This window comes from Mercenaria mercenaria, chromosome 15 (genome assembly GCF_021730395.1).
Source record: "Mercenaria mercenaria strain notata chromosome 15, MADL_Memer_1, whole genome shotgun sequence".
Taxonomy (NCBI): Eukaryota; Metazoa; Mollusca; class Bivalvia; order Venerida; family Veneridae; genus Mercenaria; species Mercenaria mercenaria.
The window spans coordinates 57,230,354-57,247,511 of record NC_069375.1 but is presented as its reverse complement, the minus strand read 5'-3'; the positions used below and the strand labels follow the sequence as shown (position 1 = coordinate 57,247,511).

At 33.3% G+C, this 17,158-nt stretch overlaps 1 protein-coding gene across 1 annotated transcript in view; it reads left to right on the top strand.

Moving 5' to 3' along the window:
• Positions 1-765: 765 nt before the first annotated feature.
• Positions 766-17,158, top strand: part of LOC123555628 (anti-sigma-I factor RsgI6-like) — a 50,778-nt gene continuing 34,385 nt past the window's right edge. The window contains exons 1-4 of the mRNA XM_045346225.2: positions 766-1,054; positions 2,321-2,469; positions 4,022-4,111; positions 4,594-4,750. Of these exons, the coding sequence (XP_045202160.2) occupies positions 867-1,054; positions 2,321-2,469; positions 4,022-4,111; positions 4,594-4,750 (584 nt within the window). The 5' untranslated portion in view covers positions 766-866. The remainder of the gene's footprint in view (positions 1,055-2,320; positions 2,470-4,021; positions 4,112-4,593; positions 4,751-17,158) is intronic.

Genomic DNA, 17,158 nt, shown 5'->3' with positions numbered 1-17,158 from the left:
ATTTTAGCAAAAAAAATTCTCTGGCTTTGTAAGTTGAGACTGTCTTAATTTTTCAGTCGAAAATCTTTATTAATGTGGAAAGGAGTACCAAGGCAATGCTGGCATCATTCGCAAGGCTAACTGACAAAATTTATGCTCCCAAAATATGTTAATTGCAGGAAAATGAAGGATTTTGATGACAAGAATTTATATTTGCATTTTGAATTAGATTTTGTTTGCATTAAGACCAATAACTTCAGAAACGCAGTACTAAAATAAGCATCAATTTAGTTTTCTAAATTTTTTTTGCAAACATTCGGGGGCAAATTTCAGTTTATTAAGAGAGGAATAAGTCGGAAGACAATGTATGGAAGCCTGGATCCGGATGGAATTTCACCGAAACCCCGAATTTGGAATATAGCGCTCATGCTATCTTTATTGGAACACTGACGGAGCCTCAGCTGCCCTTTTAATGTATTTGAAATTGTTATTAACCAGACCGCAAGTATCTCTAACGAACCAATCCTTTTTAACCCAATTTTGGATCCATCTTTGACAAATTATTTGTTGTATACAGAACTGACTGTTTTTAAGAATTTATTCGCAAAAAAAAACTGGTCTCGTGTTCTATTCATAGCTGTTAACTATAGCTCCACGCTATTCAGATTTATTTAACACTATTTGAAGTATCGTTCATATGTATTTGACCGTCATCGTGTGGCTCTTATCAAACCCGTAAATGCTTTTAAAGGAAATTTTATCTTGATGAGCTTAAATTTTGAACTTTAATATAATAGGACTTTGGGACAGTATTCAATTAGACGCAAGTGATCAAGAATATGCTTCAAACATTTTAACTGTCTAGATATTAAACGCCAAATTTAGAAATGTTTTCAGTGTTTTTCTTGTGTTTTGTTGTCTCTGTGGACATAACCTTAGCTGGTGTTGAAATTCTTAAGAACCCTGATATGGAAATTGTTAATTTCGACAATAACTGGTCATGCCAAGGAGGTTGTACTTTGACGTCAAGCAAATATCACTACAGCGGATGGCACAGTGTTATGGTTTCAAACAGGTAAACTTAGTTTTATATTCTTGTGTAAATACCAGGTCATCACAATGACGTCACGCAAAAATTACCACGACGGATGGTTCAAACAGGTAAATTTAGTTTTACGTTTATTTCGACAATAACTGATGAAGTTATTAAAAAGATGCTCAGATTTCATGAAAGCAGTGCCCCTAAAAAGACAATTCGTGATGGCTGTATATTGATGCCTTTCAAAAATAAGTGCAGCAGATATGATAGTATCTTATGTTCATTCTGACAATATCTGGTCGTGTGATGGTGGTTGAACATTGACGTCAAGCAAGAAGTACTACAGTGGATAGTATACACTAAAGGTCTCAAACAGGTTAATTAAATTTGACAACATCTTTTGATGCTATTGAAAATCAAATTTTATGAAAATTGTGCCTCTTTCCTATTTTGAGCAGAAAATGATGAGTATCCACCACAGAGGCGTGAGCACTTTTCAGACATGGTCAGTAAATATCCGTCTTGAACAGTGTTTTGAAAACTTTTCAGCACGACTAGTGCATGACGCCGTGCAAAAGTGCAACATCAGCAATATTCAGTGAACGCTACCCAAGCAGTAATCAATGTTCAGCGCTTTGAACATTGCTAAAAGAGCAATATGTTCAATGAAAATTGCTCAAAACGCCAATAACACTTCTCAGCGGGTAATGTTCAATGAGTATTATTATGAGGGCCATGGATAGTACACAGTGATCAATATCCAGCAAGTATGATTTGCCTGATATAGTTTAAATCTAGATATATCCAACTTTAATCCAAACTGTGTACAGTGTTGAGTCAGACTTCTCACAGCATTTCAGAAACGCTGAGTTTATGCTTTCACAAGCGAAACTAAGAATTTTAGGGAAACATCTATTATTAAAAAAATAATAAGAAACTACCCCAAGAGTATCCTTAATTTGCATTTTATTAAAAATTGCGGCGTCTTTGGTGCCTTGTATTCTTTTTTTTTCTTTATATATATTGAATATTGATAGCTACAGATACCCAGGAAGTGGCTTATTGACAAAAAAGAATCAATAATATACTTAAAAGTTGTCGTTGGATAATTATGAAAAAGACTGTAACCCATAGTGGGTACCATCACTCAGCCCCTTTACTTGCTCATATAGGGCGGTCTGAGTTTGGCCAAAGTTTAGCGGTTCATGGTTCATTGTTATCACATTAACATTTGCTTGATATAAACGTTTATTAAGATGCTGAGAATTACCGTATTATACAACTTTTCTCTCTGTATTACAGAAGACATAATTCTAATGGGTTGGCACAAAATGTCGTTGTTACCCCTGGCTCTTCGTACAATTTCACAGTGTATATCCGTCTTCTTAACTTGGAGCATGGTTCAATGTATCAAACTGCGGAAGCGGTGTTGTCATGTTCGGTGAATCACGGTAAGTGATTATGTCATCTTCGGAAAATCACGGTAAATGATGATGTCATGCTTTGGGGAATCACGGAAAGTGACGATGTCATGCTAGGGGAATCACGGTAAGCTATGATCTCATATTAGGGGATTACGGTAAGAGATATTGGCCTGTTAGGGGAAACGCGGTTAGCGATTGCGTCATGTTTGGGGAAACGCGGTAAGCGATGATGTCATGCTAGTGGAATCACGGTACACGATGACGGTTGGGGATGATGTCTTGTTTGGGGAAACACGGTAAGCAATGATGTCATGTTTAAGGAACCACTGTAAGCGATGATGTCATGTTCAGGCAGTCACGATAGTAATGATGTCATGTTAGAGTAATCATGGTAAGCGATGATGTCATGTTTCGGGAATAGCGGTAAGCGATGACGCCATGTTCGGAGAATTACGGATAGCGATGATGTCATGTTCGTGGTTTAACGGTAAGAGATATTGTCTAATGGCTAAGGTGTATTTCACCCTTCCAGTTTTCAAGAACCTATCGATGTAAAATCTGTGATGTGTGACCAGTAACTATTATCTGTTCGATAAATATGGAGGCAGACCGAATTACTTATAGACATTTTCAAAATTCGTTTAAAGAAAATATATCAAATTAAAATTGACCTCAGTAAATTAAATAAATTGGAAAATGAAAGTAAAAACAAACCTATAATTACAATTGGGACCGATTTTGTAACAAAGTTTTTGATGAGATAACAAAAATCCTGAGCAGTTGCTCGATAAATACGCGCAGTAATATTTGGTTCAGATTATTCCTATGATGTTTAATTTAAATTCCACGATTAGTAAAGAAATTTAGTCCATGCAAACATTGAAAAAAATAATCCGAACGTAAGATTTATGAAATATGTGTCCAACATTAGAACAAACGCTATTTGACATTCATTTTGTCATTATTATTCAGACGCAATACAATTTTTAATGATCCTGACAATTGTTACTGTGTAGGCTAATCCTTATTTCAATCTGCAAATTAATGTTTCCACGGACAAAAGTTACCAATTGACGAAGGCGCTTCAATGTTCTGTAACTTATGAATATATTATAAATAACAACTTGGGCTATTTGACTGATCTATATTTCAATAAAGGTAAATTATTTGAGATTTCATGTCATAAAACACGTTTTGAATTTCTTACCAGCCAATAGATATCTAGTAAAATTCAGTGTCCTCAGTCATTTGTACGAAAAAAAAAAGTCTGAAATCAATTATTATGAAGACAATGTGAGCATCTTACATAAATGTATAACGGGTTAAGTTTTAATCAATTTACATAAGGTAACGTTCGGATGTTCATGGAACGCAGCAAGCGATGATGTTATATTTAGGTACTCACGGTAAGCGATGACGTCATGTTTAGGGACTCTCGATATGCGATGACGTCATGTTTAGGGAAACTCTGTTATTTGTTTGCACTACCCATGAACTCTATCGTCGCGCTTGGGAATGATTCCCTCAAATTAAACATTGGTCACATATAAACATATTATTTTATTTTTTTATTTTGCAGGACATAAAATATATATGAAATTTGGACACGACCCTTACGTCAGAGAGAATACGTGGACACTGATTGGAGGTATACATAAAATCCCGCCAGGTAATGAAAACTCCTTCTAAAGTGACACAAACTGTGCCACCATCATCAAAATAACTAAAACCATTTTTTTGAAACTTTTACTAATGGATAAAAGAAATTGAATATCTTATCAATTTGATAGCTATTACCCGCTGATACTGTTATTACTATACAGTAACCAGGAAATAATAAAATAAAAAATAAAATAAACGTTGAGCATTAAATTTGGCTAAAATAATGTCCAGAAGTCATAATTTTCAACGAGTATAGACATTTTTGTTTCTAAAGGCACACCATTACGAATTATTGACATATGTGCCAATATCACTGTGCCAATGCCAATATCAGTGCGCCATTATTAATGTTCCAATTCCAGTATAACTGTGCCAATACCAATGTGCCAATATCGCTTGAGCAGGTTAATTGGTAAGGTAAAAAGACATTATTAAGGTGTGTTAGTTTAGTACTTTTCATCTTTTAAATGACAGTTGGTTATTTTTCAGCGGCACATTCATGTCATGTATATATACAAGTGTTCGGTGTGACTGTGAACTACCTGGTAGATCATACCAGTCTGCAGGTCGTGGAGGAAAATGCCAACTGGAGGACAGAAGCTAATGCGAGAATTGATCAGATTAGAAAATCTGACATTTCTGTAACGTAAGTCTACTAGTTTTTTAGTTTAAACATATTTATTCCCAAGAGTACATAACATAGATTTGTATATTTACAACAAGTTAACATGATACTAAGGAAAGGATAAGAGTGAAAGACATGACTGATAGAATTCTTCTCCTTAGGCGGACAATAAAGTTTGTATATCACTGTCCAAATTAGAAACGGAAAATCTTTTTTTCTGTTTTGGTCCAAAATGTATTTCAGCGGTCAAAATAAAGGCATTTGCATAACAAAACATGACATTTTGTGTAGTCTGTACGGATTTAATCACCAAAATGACTCATTCAGCATAAATTCCTAATAAAATGTTCACTTATTCTATTCAAGCACCAGCATGTAGTGTTTCATCGGGAATTCCCGACGAAATATTTCGATTTCATGTGTTCCATTTTCAGACTTTATTCATACTGAAATGTTCAGTTAAAGTATTGAAGCACCAGCATGTAAGTTTTCATCGGGAATTCCCGACCAAATAATTCGATTCCATGTGTTGCATTTTCAGACGTTATTAAAACGGAAATTTTCATTTACACTATTCAAGCACCCAGTGGGGTTTCTGGGGAACCCCCGACCAAAAAACGACCAGTGTTCATTTTCGGCTTTATTATCAAATTATGAAAAAAAAATTTTTTTTTTTTGGGGTGTAGGAACAGTAAAAAATTTACGCTGAAAGGGGGAGAAAAATCAAGTACTTGATTTTTAAACAAACAAACAAAAAAACCCCCGCGAAATAGAGGGGGAATCTGAGAGCTTTATTATTCCTTAAACTAATACGCCTAAAATTGCGCAACGCCAAAAATACGATATAAAAATCATTAACAAAAGCGTAAAAGATGTATAATTATTAAAAAAAATAATTTTGAAAACCAAACATGAAGCACTACACAATGGTCATTTTTTAAACTATCAGTTCAAACCCCAAGTAGGGAAAAGTTATAAACAAATAACTTCAATTTATACAACTTTAGGGAAATACCCTTGACCCCCGAAATAGAATATAATATAATTGATCAGCAATACAAAAATTTAAAATCCAGAAAAAAGATGTAAAAAAAATAATAGGTAAGAGTGATTTCTCGGAACCCCAGAGCAATACAAACCACCCTCAGAGGTACCCCCCGAAAAAGAGATGTAAAACTAAATGAAAAATTAAAAGATAGTAAATTAAAGGGGAAGTAGGGGGGAAATGTTTTACCATTAAATTCCAAGCGCGTCGTAAAACAAAAACTGGGCTGAAAGGTCAAAATCTCTACCCCCCAAGAAAAGCACGTGAGGGCCCAAAAAGGCCTGCAAAGGGGCGCCGCGTTCTTAAAATGAACTTAATTCTAGAAAAAGCAAAATGCAAAAAAATTATATACTAAATATACAGAAAAGAATGAAAAAATAGTTCAAGATTTTTACAAGGGACTTTTGGGCAATAAAAACATAGATTTTTTAATACAAACAACCACAAAATCGATTTTAGTATTTCCCCCGTAATGTTGAAAAATTTTTAATTCACCGCATTGGTTACCATATATAAGAAAATTATAGAAATAATATGTTTTAACAATAGTCATCCAGTTCTTGTAGGCTGGTTACAGGTTCCAACGACTCTTCATTACCGTTTTCGGTAATACATCGTAATAAAACTTTAAACAGATTTTTAATGTATACAATCGACTAAATAAATGAGCAATGAAAAATTCCAAATAAGCCCAACGAAAATGTATACTTTTAATAAAAAAAGAAAAAAATGTTTAAAAAACTTTAAAAAATGATTTTTTCTATTTCCCCCCACTTTTTAGGCCAAAAATTGAATAATTCAAGTTAAAATTTTTTAAACATTAAACAATTGAATTTTTAGGGGATACATTAATCTGTACGGGTTTTTATATTTTTTTTTTTTTGTTTAACGCGTTTTTAAAACACTTTTTCAACGTAAGGGGGCGTGTTCCTGGGTTCTGTGACAGAAAAACCCGTTTCTCCGAAGTAACTGCCAACTTCCCCACTGAATTATCAAGGTAAAGACGAAAGTACAGACACAATTTTTTTCATCAACGTGGGAGCCCATACTCCATCCCGGGGACTAAATTGCGACCTGCGATCCAAGCCCAAGTTCTCCCTACTGAATTAGCGGGCGGACTCCACAGATTTTTTTCATCCCACACGATAGCTTTAAGGGCTTTCAGTATGATATCCTTGATTTGTCTTCGAACTGAAATTAGCCCCATCTTTCCTGACAATGTGCAACTTTGTCATTGTTTTGGTTGACAATCTCCTTCTTAATCTTTTTTCATCATTTTAGTGAAAATAAAAAAGTTTAAATAGAAAAATAAAGGCATTAAAACTATCAACATGTTTTTCTTAAAAATTTATTTTAATAGAAAATAAAGTCTTATAGCACGAAGATGTATTGACGGGGCCGAGGGTTGAACAAAAACATGCACAGTAATAACAAAATTTTTAACGCCGTATTAGAAAAAAAAATACGCTCAAAAAAGTAGAAAAACACTGCACGAAAATTACTGCGTGCGCAAGAAATCAATAGGTGCACAGATTATAAAAAAAACATCACGCGTAATAGTAAAAAAACCCCGGGTGCATTAGTAAAAAAAACATTTAATAAAAATAACGATTTACGGCGCACGAAATAATTTTATACGTGCGCACGTATTAGAATTTTAAATAAAAATCCCGACGTTTTTGGTATAAAAACTCAGTCAAAAAATTTTAAGTGGAAAAAAAATTTTCTCCGTGCTTTTATGGGGCCAAAAATGGGTAATAGGTGCCAGTATTATTTTTAAAAAAAAAAAAATTGATAAATTATTTTGTGCGTTAATGCTAATTTAAACATCGGATGCGTAGGGCATAAAACGCCTGCGCACAGAATTTTAAAAAAATTTGGTAAAAAACGTCTTTAAGTATAAAGAATCGACGCATGTAAAGCAATTTATAGAAAAAATCTGTGCACCAAAAATTATTTTGTGTGCACGTATAGTAATTCGGGCGCAGTCATTTTAAAAAACAGCTAGCCCTTAACACGAGTACTTCTAAAAAATGTAAAATAGCCCCCCCGGGCCCCTACATTCTTTTGAAAAAAAAAATCCAATTTAGCAAAAAAGGGGATGTTTAATCCGGGCCCTGGCCTAGCTTGGTCGGGCCCTGGTCCGATGGCCCCTTTTTTTTTTCGACTGGGCCGGTCCAGCCAGGCCATCGATTTCAATTTTGTAAAAGGGAAAGCATTTTATACTTTAAAATTTTTAATGTAAGAATTTGGGGGGGGGGGGGGGTGGGGGGGGGGGGGGGAGGAGCTAAACCTTTACCTACAATTTTGGGCCCTAACTGCGCCCTTAATTTGTAAATTTGATTTAAAAAAGTTAGGTCTGGTTAAGCTCGTGTTTCAAGTAAAGCATTCACTGCTTTTATATATTTGTATTTAAAATGTTGCCTTTACTTTCGACCAATAAGTACAAATGCTTTCGTTATTAAATTTCTGCTTTGGAAATATAAATTGTCTTTGCTGGTGGAAAAAACAACCCCATAGCTGATGGAAAAAAAATATTAATTTTTGGAAACGGGTCATTCTTCAACCCAGCCGCACCAAATTAAATATAAAAGGTTTACCCCCAAATTATTAATAAGAAAAATTTTAATATACTATATTTACATATTTTTTGTCTACTTATACAACGTTACCTACAATCCCATTTTTGCCGGATGTCTTATTTTCTCTGTTGGGGGCGTGGCACTAAATTTTGTTTGTTATTGCAATAATTCCATCCCCAAATTTTTAAAAACTTATTGTGCGTAACGTAAAATTTCATTTTCAGTTCAACCAAAAACATTTATTTTTATACAATTTAAAAAAATTTAAAATGATTACATTGGTTATTCCATAATTCATTATGAAAAACAGATTCAATAGAGTTTTTTTAACAAAAAATTTAAAAATGAAAAACTTTTGATTTATAATTATTCTTTGTGGGTCCCAAAAAAATTCCCCTACGCTCATTATACAGTTCCAAACCACGTTGGAAACTTTCCCAAAGTTTTATCAATGGTCTGCCTTTAAATACACTTTATCGGGGTCTTAATGGGGGCATCATGCTGAAAGACAAAAAGATTAAAGTTCAAATGAAAATTTTCACTCCCCGGCTAACCTTTGCCTAAAAAAAGTAAAAAAAAAATAAAAAAAAAACCCCATCATTTCGTTTGATATCATGAAAAGGTACGTTTGATTAAGACTTACCGTTGATTTTTCGTTGAAAAAATTTAGTGTAGAAACAAATTATTCCCATTTTATTTTTTGGGAAGACTTTAGCAAACGCTTAAATGGATTTAAAAGCAGTGCTTGTACCTAATGATTAGGCTTTTTTAAAAACGTTGAAATTCTACAGAAAAGCATTTCTGAAAGCAAATTAAATTAAGACAATTTACGATTTGTGTGTTTGCTTTTAGTCAGTTTGGAACAGTTTTTTTATAATCCAAAAAACGCAACCGAATTAAAAAAATTTATTTTTTTTTAAAATCCCTTTAAAAAAACCCTTTCATTTGAGTAATCCCACCCAGTGAATATATTTGGAAAAGACTATTTCTTACCCCTTTTGATATATATTTTTTTTTTATTTTTTTTATTTTTAAAAAAAGTGAATTAGCCAGTCTTACTACGAAATTTTCATCGCAAATATTAGGGGTGAAACAGGTATATTTAGCCCACTGTTTTACTTATAATATCAGTGATTATTTGCCCCATTTTTTTGTTTCACTGAAAATCTGGAAAAGAAAGATGCCTAGCAATCAAGGGTTTTGTGGAAATTACCTTTGTAAGTTTGTCTTTAAAAAATTTTTTTAAGTGTATTTTGTACTACATGTTTGTTTTTTAAACTTTTCCTTTGTTTTTAGGAAATAATAATTTCCCCAAACGGGGTGTTCTTTAAAATGCTAGAAAAACCGTGTTTTGATTTCAAATGCGTAAGAAGAATATTTTTCGTTAGAACGAAAAACCCCGGTTTTCCGAAAAGTCACACTGGGGATTAATTTCGATTCAAACGACATACAGTCCAGAAAAAACAGTTTAGAAAAAAAATGGAAATCTTTTTACGCATCGGATCGGATTATTCTTTGCTTGAAACTTGCACATAACTTGTATCTCTATTAGATCTCGGGTTCCTTCCAAAAACCCACCCCATTTGCGCGATGGGTCTTGGAGTTGTGCCCCCAAAATGGAAAAATTGCCAATTGACTTGGTTCACGATAGCGCTTTCATTTTTTTATTTGGTTTAAACCAAACTGATAAATTGTATCTCTATTAGACCCGGTTCCTTTTGAAAACTGCTATATTGCACGATGGGTTTTGGGATTATCCCCCCTGAAATGGAAAAAATTGCAGATTTTACCCTTGTGTTTACGAAACGTTTTTATTTTTTTGCTGTTCACCAAACTTTTTTTTAAAACCTCACCGAATTTCTAGAAAATTTGTTCAAATTAGGCCCCGGGTTAAAAATTTGGCCCCGCCCGGGATTTTTGTTTTTACATAGACTTATTAGGAAAATTTTTAAAAACTTTTTTGTTGAAATAAAAAGGCTAGAGTTTAGATATTGGTGTGTAGTATTGTCTAGTGGACCTCTACCAAGAATTACAAATCGTTTACCCAGAATGGTGATGATAGTTTTTACAAAAAAAAATTTTTTTCGAAATAATTTCCTTAAAATTATATCTTTAAAAATAATATTGGTAGATTTTCTTTATTATTTTAAAAAAATTCCAATTTTTTTGGATTGGTGTTATACAAAAGGGTATTTTTTTTCATCTTGTTTTTCTTTGGTTCTTTCTCAATTTTTTTGTCATTGAAAAGCCTTTGTATTCCATTTTCAATTAGTTTTAGGGGATACATTTATCTTTAAGATGATATAATTGTTTTTAAAAAAAAATAACGAAAAAGGAGAATTAAACAAAAAAATGCGTTATTGTCAACTTTTTTTTAAAAAATCAAATGAAAAAGAGCATTGTACAAACATTTGATTTTTAAAATTCAAATTGATTTTTCATAATTCTAATTAAGTTTTTACGATCCCTTTTAAAGGAAAATCCACCTATTAAAAACAAAATACACATACATCAAAAACCACAAACAATTTTTTTTAAAATTTACAATTTTTTTTCTTAACGTTTTATCTTTTTGTTTGAAATAAAATTTTCAGATATATCACAATGCAAAATTCCCTTCTTCAACTAAACCTATCAATGCGTAGCCTCTGAATAGTTAGCTATTGTGAATAAAACATATTCATGCATTTTTTCTTTATGAACAGTAAACAGAAACAATTTTTTACGCTCCTGGAATCAAGTTTTCGAGTATGTTCTTTTTGTTGTTTGATGTACAGTAATGCAAAAGGGTTTTGTTGAATTAATATTTAAAAAACGTATGTTTAATCCTTTTTATTTTGGGCTTAACCATTACTGGTTTTAAAAGACTTAACAAAATGAGTTGGAACAAATTAAAAAATAATCAATGACTAGCCCGTTCCAAACAAAGGGTGCAACTCTGTAGTATGTAAAAAAGATTCTACCTGTTTTGTTTGTTTTGGGTTTTAAAAAGTTTTTTTTTAACAGTAATTTCAGTCATGTAATGGCGGGCAAAAACCCAACCATTTTTTCTGGATTATGTATAGTACAAACCTGTTCCCGCAAGCGCCCCCCCCACACGATTTCGAGGTGGAGGATAAGTTTTCACCCACAGTATTTTTTAAAAATATCACGGAGAACTACCCCCCTCCGAGGATCGAACTCCCCCCCACGTCCGGCCCAAGCCTACCTCTGAGCAAGGGCGGAGGGTTTTAATTTAGCTTGTATAATAAATTTTCTTAATGATACAAAAACATTCTTAAATTCTAAAATAAAATTTTTAGAGTACATGTTTTTTTTCTTTTATATGCTGAATCCAGTCGGAATTTTTCCTTTTTTCTACCGAAAATTACAGCCTAGGGAAACCTTTTCCCACCGCGCCCCACCATATTACCCCGAAATATCGGTTGTATAAAAAAGACCGATAATTTTGACAGAAATAACCGCGGCTAAAAGTAGGAATAAATTTCAGGAAAAAAGATCGGAATCGTGTATTTACGAAGGTTTAGACATTTCCGGAAAAGACAAATACCAGTTTGTCCCAACAATTTTCGACAATTTTTAATTTTATATGTCAAAAAAAAAAATGTGGTAAAAAAAAAATTGTAAGAATTTTTTAAATTAATGCAGACCTAGTCACAACAAAAAACTGTCGTTTTTTCGACAACTTTCCCCGTTTCGTTTTAAAAAACCGAATATACCCCTGTTAATTGGTTTTTTATAGAAAACGATTACAATATTTTCTTTGGGAAACCCCTTAGATTCCCCCGGGGTTGTATACCAGAAACTCGATAACGATAATTTAACACTAAATTAGGCAATTAAGTCGGGGTCGTTAATGCATAGAAAGATAGATAAAAACTTTATTACTTTCATATAGGGTACAAAAACCCCCTGATGACAAATTAATTTTCCTAATACAAGATATAGCAAAAGTGGGAACATCACACTATCGAAAAAAAAAATTTTGTTCCCGGGGAAAAATAAGGTGTGATTTCTTGACAAAGCATAAATTACAACGGTTCCCCAAATATGTGTCCCCCTTTTGTTTTCGAAAATACTTACCGAATTTGATAAAACGGGACTGACATAAAAGTTTTTTTCAAAGTATCTATATGTAACAGTTTTAAAAAACATTTATTTTTAATGACAAAGTTGTTTTTTATTTTTTTTTTTGGGTTGGATTAACGTGCACCGCCCCAAAATAGGGCTAGGGATTTCCAGCTTTATGGGGGAGGAAGACCCCAGGTTCCCCCGTGATTATTTCATCACGGGGGGGCACCTGGGTAAACCCCCGGGCCTTCCGTAAGCCCGCTGGGAGGGTTTTTCCCCAGAAGAATTTAACCCCCGGTGAGGTCGAACCCCATCGTGAGGGGCAAGTGATTTTAAGTCATCGACTTTAACCCCCGGGCCCCCGGGGGCCCCTTTGTTTGTATTTTTTTATAGTTTTAAAAGTAAAAATGAAATTTGTAAAAACAATGATACCAAAAAACCCAAAAAGAACAGGGGAATCTCATCTATGTTTTTTGTTTCGGGAAAAGAAATATAACTGCGTTTTCGTAATACCTCCAATAAAGTGATATATGAAAATACTATGGCAAAAAAACAACCTATTGAAGAAAATGTTTTACCAAAGTGGCTTTGTTTCACTACCAAGTTGTAAAATTGTATGTTTCATAAGTCAAAAGTAAGGTTTTTTACATCAGAACACACAATATATAAACCAAAAATTTCAATAATTTTAACAATCGAATTGCGTTAAACAATTTACCTTTCCCTAAATATCAAAATAACCCCTTAAAAAAAAAAAAAACCTCATTCTTGAAACCACCACATCCTCGAAACCCAAAAACATTCTACATTAATTTTAAAAGTTACTTAAAATTTTCGATATTATGGTAAAGTATGTTCAGGGTTTTGTTTCCAAAAACTTAGTAATGCTGTAAAACTGTTGGGAGGGCTTTGAAATGCAAATTTTTTTAAGCCGATTTAAGATTACCCGAAATTTATATACGAAAACATGAAAAGGTTGGGGAGCTTTAAAAACCATATATACTTTTAAACAAGAGAAAGGGATAATTTTTGTTTGACATATGTTTCAGTAGAAAGCGACATCCCGGCTAAAAAATCCCGGAATAAAGTATTAAAGGGTGAAGTGGGTGGACAATTTTCCTAATTTTGGGTTTTAGTAGGAAAAGAAGGGGGGTAAAAGACTTACCAAAATGGCCCCCGACCTTAAGGTACAGAATGTTTTAAAGAAATTGCCATTACCGAATAATGCTTTTTAATAAGGTTATTTACCCCTTTTTGATCATCCATGGTGAACAATAATCCTTTAGTGCTGTTTCAACAAATTTATCACAAAAAAATTTTGAAAACATGCTTCAAAACACTGCATCGAGGGGTTTTAAACCTCACTCGGGGCGTTTAAAATTTTTTCATTTGGGGGAAGGATCCAGCTAGCTACGGAATGTTTGGGGTTTACCAGGGGGCCCGTCGTGATAAAGTAAAAAGAAGAGGCACCCCGGGTCTTCCTCCACCATTAAGCTGAAAAATCCCAAATGACCTATCTGTGTCGGGGGGGGACGTTAAAACCAACAAAAACAAAAAAATAATGGCAAAAAAAAAAGAAAAAGAAAAAAAAAAAAAAAAAATTAAAAGAACAAATCTTTTGGATCCCCCCTTTTATTTCTCTTTCTTCTGTTATACAAGGTTTATTTAAAAGGGGTTTTTCACGTTTTAAATGAATAATTTTTGGGCCAAATACGGGTTAAAAAACATTTTGCAATCCCTGAGCTTCCTAATTTTCTAAAATTTGCAGACAAAAAGTTTGATTTGCACAGTATTTTTCCAAAAACGGATGCCCCGTTCTGTCAGTCATTTGGAGTAAATGCACCGTTTCTTTCAATTTTTTTTTAATTTTTAAAATAATTTTTAATTGTCTATCCGTACAAAATAAACAAAGTAATCACAAAAAAATTTTAAAATATTTAAAAACATTTACTTTTTTTGGGGGGGTTGGGGGGGGGGGGGGGGGGGGGGGGGGGGAGGAATTTTCTATAATCATTGTCCGCCCATTTCTTTTAAATGTGTCTAAAATTTTGTCAAAAATTAATTTTGCAAAAGAAAATAAATAAGGGCCGTTTTTTTTGTAAATTTTACTGACATTTTGTGTCTTAACTGCCACAGTTTTTTGTATTGAAACATTTAACCATCAAAATGTCCAAAAAAAACACGGAAAAACTGCATTTCATCGCCAAAAACTTCCGAAAAAACAAAACACCAACTGACTTTTATTAAATATAAGTCTTTTTATGTTTTTTTCATGTTACATTTATTTTTTCAAACAAAGAGAACTTTAAGTTAAAAACAGTTTTAAAAATTTTTTATAAATCGTTATTTGTCTATATTGTGAACGGAATTCCATTTTGCAAAATCTTAAGACAAAAAAACAGAGTTGAATTTTTGTAGAGCAGAGTTTAACTATTTTGTGGCAGGGGGGCATTTTTGCATTTTGGTCGGAGTCGTTTTTGAAAAAAATAGGGATATTATTTTAGGTGACCCCTACCTTAGACCAAAAATCAAATATTAACGTAATTAAAAAAATTTGACCTGAAGTGATTGAAGACTATATTTTCAAAAAACATTTAAATTTTGCACAGGCCTTTTTAATGGTTCTGTGTAGCGCCCCCCTAGCGGTACCCCGCTCTTATAAAGGAAAAAATTAGTTTTTCCCTTTTTTTAGTGGGGGAAAAGACCCGAATTTATTTTTTCCCGCCTGTTTACAGTTTTTTTTTATATTGCAAACAGCTAAATATCAAAAACAATTTTTCAGGTATATCAAGTAAAATTTTTAAGGAAACCGTGCATTCGTAAGGCAAAATAATCTAAAACTGCACCCTTCGGTATTTTTCTTTTTTCTTTTTTTTGGGCGGTGAAAGTTTTTTATTTTTTGGGGAACATTTTTTAAGGTATATTTATTAAATAAAAAAAGTAAAAAAAATATGTGTTTACGGTAGATTTTTTGCAAAAATATTTGAAAAATTGCCAAACGAAAAAAAAAACGGGGTTTGACGGCAGCGAAACGCAAAGTCATGATGACAGGAATTCTATACACATTCTTGGGGAAATTCCAAAATTTGAAGTTGAGGTTTTGCTTTCAATTTTTTGGGCCCGTTTTCGACATTTTTTTGGGGAAAAAAAAAAAAAAAAAAATCATTACTTTTTTTTTATGACATCAACTCAAAAAAAAAGTTTTAGGAAAGTATCCCCGTATGTAGACTATGTACAAACATTAAATTTTTTTCTTTTTTGAAGAAAAGAAGAAAAGAAATACTACCCCACTTTGGGTTTAGGAAACCCTAGAGGACAGTTTACGTATTTTTAAATAAACTTCTTTGGGGAAATAATCAAAAAAGAGAAAAAACGATTTCAGGCAGCTTCAAAAACCTAATATCGCTTTTGAAACGGGTTTGTCGTGCTGTCCCCCTCGTGAAAAAGCGCTCCGCATTGTGTTTTCGGCTGCGGCTTGTTTTTTCGAAGTGTGCCCTCAACATGTTTTGTATTTCTGTCCTTAAACCTTTAAAACATTTTTACCAAAACACGGCGTGGGCCCTTGATAAGGGGTCGACTTGCAATCGTAAAAAAATTATGTTTGAACCCCCCCGGAAAAAATCCATGATGAAAAAGGCGGAACAAAAGGGAAACGATTCAATAACAATTATTAAAATTCTTTTTTTCTTTTCTTGAAAAATTGAATTCGTATGAAAAAGTAAAAAAAAAGGCGCGAAAATACAAAAACCAGAAAAGACCGGGCCCCCAATTATTCATGCCTAAAAAACCAAAGGGGTTTAATATAATTGATATGGTGTCGTGCGCCGAAAAGTGTCGTGGCCCAAATAAAAAGTCTTGGACCCAGATCAGAATCTTACGACGAATTTAAATTATGCAAAGTGCCCAGTAAGATGCTTTCCTTGAAAAAACGTCTTGGCACAAAATAAGACGTCGGCGGGCGAGACAAGATCCGACCCGAGATAACATTTTGAGCGTCCCAGATAACATGCTGCGCACGAAAAAAATGTCGAGCCTCGAAAAGGTCGGCGTAAAAAATCAGATGTCATGCTCTCGGGGAAAAAAGCGTGCGCACAAAAAAAAAAAGCGTGCGAAAGAGTTGAGCTGAGAAAAAATACGGCGCAGAAATAATTTAAAACAAAAAAAAAAGTAATGATATTCAAACATGCCCCCGTAATTTTTTTTCTTTTGGAAAAAAAAGTTAATATAACTTTTTTTTTCAATTCAAAATTATTATTTCAAGACTAATGGCAAAGAGATACATCTAAGTAAAAATGTTTTTAAAAATAAAACTCTACCCTATTCTTTTCAAAACATTTTATTTTTGTTTTTGGTTTTACAATTGTAACAAAAAAGCGTTAGTACAATAAAAAATTTCTGCTTTCCCCGAACATTTTGTTTAAGAAACGTTAAATTCTGTTAAATGCCATTTCACTTTCATTTTTTAAAGCCCGGAACAAAAACATTTTTCATTACCCGATACTAGGGGATAAAAAATTTTTTTCCAGTTTTTTTATTTTGATTAAAAAGTTTTTGTTTTCTCCCTGCAGCCTTATTTATTCATGGACCAAATAAATGGCTTTGAGTTTGGGTTGCTTGCCGGCAGTTCTAATCTCTGGCCTGGGCCTGGCCTGGCCGGCCGGGCCCCATCCATTTTTTTCTGGGCCGGGCCAGGCCAGGCCCGGCCGGCCAAATTTTTTTTTAAAAATAACA